The sequence below is a fragment of the Oncorhynchus masou genome, chromosome 12 (genome assembly GCF_036934945.1).
Source record: "Oncorhynchus masou masou isolate Uvic2021 chromosome 12, UVic_Omas_1.1, whole genome shotgun sequence".
Taxonomy (NCBI): Eukaryota; Metazoa; Chordata; class Actinopteri; order Salmoniformes; family Salmonidae; genus Oncorhynchus; species Oncorhynchus masou.
This window is the reverse complement of record NC_088223.1, coordinates 42,902,567-42,910,112: the sequence shown is the minus strand read 5'-3', so window position 1 is coordinate 42,910,112 and position 7,546 is coordinate 42,902,567. Positions and strand designations below refer to the sequence as shown.

Here is a 7,546-nt window from a genome sequence, read left to right as displayed (position 1 = left end):
GTTTCTGGTGTCCTTTGACAGCTCTTTGGTCTTGGCCATAGTGGAGTTTGGAGTGTGACTGTTTGAGGTTGTGGACAGGTGTCTTTTATACTGATAACAAGTTCAAACAGGCGCCATTAATACAGGTAACGAGTGGAGGACAGAGGAGCCTCTTAAAAAAGAAGTTACAGGTCTGTGAGAGCCAGAAATCTTGCTTGTTTGTAGGTGACCAGGTCACCTACAAACAAACAAGATTTCTGGCTCTCACAATACATACATACATACATACATACATACATACATACATACATACGTATATATATACATATATGTATATATATATATATGTATGTATATACAGACGTGTGTGTGTGTATATATAATATATACACAGACAAGTGTGTGTGTATATGGATACGTGTATATATAATAGATATTGAATCAAAAACCAACATTTCAACATCTTTATTAAGCCAAGTATATCATAAATAAAAAAAGTGCTTAGAAAAAAATAAACAGGTTTAGAATTTTTTTATACAACTATGTACAGACAAAGTTTGTTCTGTTACCTTGACACAAAGCAATGTTCATTCAATACGCAGTGAAATAAACAGTCCTACGGCAACACACTGCATTTATTCAGTACTCTGGGGCAGAGACCCTTCCAAACCCAAAACATGTAGATTGTGTCCTTTGTTGCATGCACTGCCAGTTCAGTGCCCTAAAATGGGGTTGCACAGCATGAGTTGGAAACCAAGAGCAAGTTACAATATCCATACTAGCATACCACTTAGAATGAAACGCTCTATTGGCCATGCATTCTACGTGGTTTACTACAGTCAGTGCTTGACTTGGGCCAGAACAAACAGAAAAAGAGTTCCAATACCTCAAGCACTGGCTGAAGTAGTTATTGTAAGAGAGCCCAAACATGATCTTCTCTTGTTTATGTCATGGTGAGCCACTGAGGTAATATACCTGTGAGAGACAGGGGAGAGGATTGGTCACTGTTAGGTAAGTAGAAGAGGAACACAGAAAGATAAAGGACGACAATTTGAGCATAGGCTACGACCAGGTATTGTACTGTAAGCTTCATGCCCGTTTAAAATTAGTGGGTGTTCACTACCGAATATAAACCAGGTTAATATTTGACATCACATTTTTTCTCATTAGCATTTTGATTATACATGTATATGAATATACATGAATACATATACAAATTGGGTTGTAAAATGATAGTTGACTTATCAAAGCAGTTTTTATCACCTCAAACCAGATTACATTCCCCAGTATTAAAGCCTGGATAATCAAGAACAAAACAGCACAAAAACAATAGTGGAAAAAAGTATACCTGGCAGACTAAAAACATCTTTCATTATTTCTTTCTAGAGGGGTGCAACAAGATATGTTTTCACAGAAATTAAATTCTAATTTCAAGTACAGGGGAGAAATTAGTGGAGAACCAGTTTAAAAGGTAGACTCAGCGATATGACGGAGTTGCAGAAAGTAAACAGCATAGTGGGTCAATTTCCAACTAAGAGCGTTGAAGCGTGAGGCTCAACATCTCCACTGTTTTTGTGCCCTGGCTACCACGCTGTAACAGCGTGAATCTAACCCGTACGCACATACTGTGTGTGACTGTGTGAAATCGAAGTCTTGCATCTCAATATCGGCAGTGGTGATCGTAGCAACGTCACTTTGCTGAGTCTACCTTTATTAAAACCATAAGTGAAAGTATCCTTTAGGGTAGTTCAACAGCACCTTCATACAAGTACAACAAAAGGAACAACAACCTGAACCTGCTCATAAGAGTCTCTGGCCATGTCCTAAATGTCACCCCATTCCCTATTGGCCCTGTTCTAAAGTAGTGCACTATGTATTGAACAGGGTGTCATTTGGGACATATTCTGTTATAATGGTCTCCATAATATCGACATGGGCAATTAAAATATAGCTGCTCTAAAATGTATACTGGAGGTGGCTAGGGTCAAAGTAAAAAAAAAAAACACAACAGGTTTTTTTTATTTTAAGTACAGCAATGCTCACGCTTATGGCCATTGAAAATAAGGTGCTAAAATTGTTTTCTCCTCAACTCGAGTGTAGCCTTGTACTGTCATAGCTACAGTACAATAAGATGGAATTCCTCTTTAAAACAGAGTAATCTGAATGATGACAAACTGAAATGAAGTACATAATCAACCCCATCTCTGGTCTAAGTGATAAGCACCACAACTGTGGAATATTTACCTTCATTTTCAGCAGAGGCCATTGGCAACTGATTCAAGAACGTAGACACACCAAGCGAGTGGCCCATGAGATGGTGTAATGTCACCAGTGGCCAAAAGTACTGAGGTCTGAATCAACTGGGTTTCTTTGCAGGCCTAGAATAGATGCCTGTAGCGGTACACCATCGAATTTAGGAAAACCTACTCCGGGATATGTCCACCAGTCTGTCTTTAATTGAAAAAGCGTCATATCAGTCCGTCTTTAAATTAAACTATCTACGGAGGGTTCCGAATCGGAGGGTCCGATTCGTCAGTACTTATCGGTAACGCCACCCGTATGACCACGTCATTGCGTCTTCCAGTCTCCCTTGAAGAATTCAAGTACTCCAACATGGTGTCTGTTTGCTAGGTTGGTCTTCTAGTTGAGGAAGCGGCGGCAGCGCCTGGCGGCACAGTTGCAGTGCAGCTTGCTTCTGTCGTCCTCGATGGGGAACTTGTAGTCGTAGGTGAGCTCCTCGCCGCGGTAGATCTTACGCAGGGCGAAGATGACTATGTGCTTGTGGCTGTCGACGAGGATGACACGCGAGTAGCAGTTGGGCTCGCATGAGTGGTTGATGAAACGGGCGGCGTTGCCGTGCATGGTGGCGTCAACCACATCAAAGTCATCAATGCGGAACATGTAACAGCCGATGCCCTGACAAGGAGATGAGAGGGTTTTAGAAGACAAAGATTATAGTACTTTATTAATCCGCCAAGGGAGACATTTTTTGTGCTTTCTATAAAAACAATAAATACACAACCGAGACACTAAAATCCACACATCATGAATGCAAGTGCTCAGATTAAAATGTATCATCGCAAATGTTAAAATATATTTAGTTATTGAATGAAATGCATATTTTCTGAAATGAAATGCATTGCTGTATTTTCCTTTGTATTCAACCTAAACATCCGCAGCACAACCAGTTTCTGTAAACTGCTTTAAGACATTTTTATTCACTCCGGTGATTTTGTTGACCAACCTTGCCGTCATAGTATTTCTCTCTCTTGTCTGTGAGAACCGCACGGATGACATTGCCTGCGTACTCGATCACCATCTCCCCTGCCTCAATGTTCCTCTTGCAGAACAGACCACGTCCGTGAATTTCAGACCTAGGATAAGGAAAATATATATTTTTTAAACAGTGAAAGAGAAAAGTATCAAGTATTTTTCCCCCAACAAAACAAAGTAATCATAATATTAGAACATTTAAAAATATAGTTTCTTAGTGACCTGTAAACCCCCACTGCTTCCTTGGAGGTCTTCTCCAGGTGTCTGAAGCGCATGGCCATGGGAAGCTCTGTGCTGGTGGCTCGTCTATGAGATGGGAACATGGAGAATACTGTAGGTTAGAACTTCTCTCAGAAAAAAAACAAATACAATTAAATTACAGCATGAACTCAATGGTAATTGTGGAGTTGTCTAACCTGGTGGATTTCAGTAGGACGTCATCGTCCTCCTCCACACATGGCGTCGACATGATGTCAGGCAGCTGTCTGTGTTGAGACGCCAAGAAGTTGAACATGTCGAAGGTTGACTTCCTGTGAAGAGGCAGAGAGGGAGTTAGTCATAACTACAGTAATGTAATGATCTAAATGTATGGGATATAGAATTCAGGTTACAAAATAGAAATTCAGATTGAATTACATAAGCTTAAAAATGAGAATCACCTCTACATTCCAATAAGAGATAAAGTTATGGAAGATGGCCCAGACATCAAAATGCCACATTGTAACCACAGACATCAGTGCTCGGTTCTTACCGCGTGTAGACCTCAGCGCGGGCGCAACCGCTGGGGTTGATGGGCAGCTCGTCCTCAGGGGTGTCGGAGTGGTGGAAGCGGAAGCGGTGTTGTTTACAGCTGGCGGCACCCTGCAGCTGCTCCAGTAGGAAGATGACAGCGTCGTGGAGCAGGCCCAGAACCCGCGCCCCGATCACCCCGCCCAGGGGTAACGCCTTCAGATGGAACCCTGCTCGGGCCTCCAGGACGCCGTCGATCACCGCTCGCCACGCCACTGAGGGAGCGAGAGTAGAGAAAAAAGGTGGATATGAATAACAAAATAAAATGCTGTACTACATAGGGCCGGTTTCCTGGACACACATTAAGCCTAGTCCTGGACTTAAAAGCCAGTTCAACAGATTCTGCATAGAAAATGTTTTTGCATACAAATAGGAATAGCTACAGTGGCTTGCGAAAGTAACTAACCCCCATGGCATTTTTCCTATTTTGTTGCCTTACAACCTGGAATTAAAATGTATTTTGGGGAGGGTTGCATCATTTGATTTACACAACATGCCTACCACTTTGAAGATGCAACATTTTTTGGGGGGTGAAATAAGACAACCCCCCCCCCCCCCCCACAATATTATGTAGAGCCACCTTTTGTAGCAATTACAGCTGCAAGTCTCAAATCTCTGGAAGACAAACAGGTTTCCCCTCAAGATTTTCCTTGTATTTTACGCCATCCATCATTTCTTCAAATCTGACCAGTTTCCCAGTCCCTGCCAATGAAAAACAACCCCACAGCATGATGCTGCCACCACCATGCTTCATCGGGGTTATGAGAGGTGTTGGGTTTGCGCCAGACATAGCATTTTCCTTGATGGTCAAAAATCTCAATATGAGTCTCATCTGACCAGAGTACCTTTTTCCATATGTTTGAGGAGTCTTCCACATGCCTTTTGCGGAACACCAAACGTGTTTGCTTATTTTTTTATTTAAGCAATGGCCTTTTTCTGGCCACTCTTCCGTAAAGCCCAGCTCTGTGGAATGTATGGCTTAAAGTGGTCCAATGGACAGATACTCCAATCTCCGCTGTGGAGCTTTGCAGCTCCTTCAGGGTCAACTTTGGTCTCTTGTTGCCTCTCTGATTAATGCCTCTCTGATTAATGCCCTTCCTCCCCGGCCCATGAGTTTTGGTGGGCGGCCCTCTCTTGGCAGGTTTGTTGTGGTGCCATATTCTTCTATTTTTTTATAACGATTTAATGGTGTTCTGTGGGATGTTCAAAGTTTTGGATATTTTTTTGAACCCAACCCTGATCTGTACTTCTCCACAACTTTGTCCCTGACCTGTTTGGAGAGCTCCTTGGTCTTCATGGTTCCCCTTGCTTAGTGGTGTTGCAGACTCTGGGGTCTTTCAGAGCAGGAGTATATATACACTGAGATCATGTGACACTTAAAGTCCACCTGTGTGCAATTAACTAATTAGGTGACTTCTGAAGGTAATTGGTTGCACCACATCTTATTTAAGGGCTTCATAGCAAAGGGAGTGAATACATATGCACGCACCACTTTTCTGTTAATTTTTTCTTAGAAATGTTTTCTTTTCATTTCACTAATTTGGACTATTTTGTGTATGTCCATTACATGAAATCCAAATAAAAATCAATTTAAATTACAGGTTGTAATGCAAAATAATTACTTTTGCAAGGCACTGTATAGCTTAAACTAAACGGCTACTGTTTCTGTAGTTGGGCTGAGATTCTTACAATCTATGCTGTCTGCCTGTACATAGAAGCCGTCGTCACTGGTGATCTCAAAGCGCAGGTGGGGCTGGTTCCTGTGGACAAACCTGGTCTTGTCCTGTTTAGGTGGCGACGTGTCCTCGTCAGAGCTGAAACCTGAGAGGTTTGAAGTGTGTTAAGACAGGAAGGTTACATTTATTTATTTTTAAATCATAAATGAGAAATATTTATTAACATTCAGAATAAATTTCAAATATTGGTTTTGGGTGTTTTTTGTTTGTTTTAAGAGTAAAACCGCTCAATGCTGAATGTATACAATGTTGCCCACCTGAGTAGGGGCCCCAGTCAGAGAGATCTCCATGGCGGGCACTGACCCAGACGTGGGTTTTCCCATGGATGTTACTGCTACTCTGAGTGGTGCTGCTGCTGGGTGGACGTAGAGTGCGGTTGGGCTGACATGCCATCTGAGGTATGGGAGGTGGTCTATAAGACAGGACACACAGACATGGTGTTATATTAAGAGTTTAGATATCCCTATTCTACTGAAGGCTTCTAAGGGAAGACCCGCATGAAAAGGACAAAAATGAATGGGATCTTATTGGCATTGGGCCAACCATATACACAATTGCAAATACCACTCAATTGGGCAGCTGTTGGTCAAAAATATATTGCAAGTGGAACATGTCAAATGCCGAGTGTTACAAACCAAAAATCCAAAAGGTGGTTTAGTGCCACCTGAAAGTCAGGTCTCGAGTGAAATCTTCAAAATTTTAAAACCTTGTAAAAAGTGTTTCAATTTTGGTCAATTATACATATATAGGAACCATATTGACATAGATTTTTCCTATTTTATGCAAGTTGTCATAAGGCCTATTTGCCATATATGATCATAGGAAGTCGGGTTCTGAACCCAAAAGTCACAGAACCATGTCCAAATGGCATATATAGGTATTGAAAGTACTAAATCAGGATGTTATGTCCATTTGCCATATATGATCATAGGAAGTTGGCATCCGAACCCAAAAGTCAGTGAACCGTGTACAAATGGCATATATAATGTCGAGATGGCCTATATACTGACCAAATGATATATCACTATGTTAAGCCTTGAATCAACCTAGAAGGTATATTTGTCATGTTTGATCATAGGAAGTCAGAATTTCTCGTTGGTGTTGATTCAACATCCTTATGGATATACATTGACAATGGACACTGTCAACTTGCAGAAGAGCATGTTCACACTGACAATATAGCATGTGTAATGGACACTAACCAATATTTATATTGGCCATGGACACTGTTCAACTGCAGTATAACATGTTAAAACTGGCAATGTATTATATGCATTGGATGCTGTCCATTAGCAATACATTAATATGGAAATTTACCATCATGAATTGAACATGCTCTAATATATTGCTTAAATGCCCAATTGTCTGGTTCGCTGAACTCGGGATGGCCTAGCAGTGATAGTGGTTCCTCTCCATCGCTCGTTGGTGTTGATGTCATCCTGTCCATTTGGTGATGGTAAATCCCTAATTAAATGTATTGGAAATGTACACTGTCCATTAGCAATACATTACAATGGGCATTTACCATCACAAATTAGATATGCTCTAATATATTTCTGAAATGCCCAAATGACTGGCTCGTTGAACTCGGGTGGCCCCTATGACCCAAATGTAAGGCACTTCCGGTTGTCACAGGAAGCTGAGTAAACATATCCTCATTGTGACACCCGTATACAATCCTGAGTGTCAAGTCTTTACATCAACCTTTTGCGTGTGGGGGGGCAGTATTTGTAAAAAATGTAACCATTTGAAACTGCCTATTTATCAGC

The 7,546-nt window shown here is 41.3% G+C and overlaps 1 protein-coding gene across 3 annotated transcripts in view; it reads right to left on the bottom strand.

Annotated features, from left to right (window-relative positions):
• Positions 1-429: 429 nt before the first annotated feature.
• The window catches only part of LOC135550132 (histone-lysine N-methyltransferase 2B-like), an 81,415-nt gene continuing 74,298 nt past the window's right edge, over positions 430-7,546 (bottom strand). For 2 of the 3 annotated variants that reach the window (XM_064980647.1, XM_064980648.1), the window contains exons 31-37: positions 6,035-6,189; positions 5,731-5,862; positions 4,004-4,256; positions 3,669-3,782; positions 3,475-3,558; positions 3,224-3,353; positions 430-2,895 (exon numbers count right to left, since the gene is read on the bottom strand). In XM_064980647.1, the coding sequence (XP_064836719.1) occupies positions 2,620-2,895; positions 3,224-3,353; positions 3,475-3,558; positions 3,669-3,782; positions 4,004-4,256; positions 5,731-5,862; positions 6,035-6,189 (1,144 nt within the window). In that variant the 3' untranslated portion in view covers positions 430-2,619. The remainder of the gene's footprint in view (positions 2,896-3,223; positions 3,354-3,474; positions 3,559-3,668; positions 3,783-4,003; positions 4,257-5,730; positions 5,863-6,034; positions 6,190-7,546) is intronic. The other variant, XR_010457074.1, reaches the window with a different exon arrangement.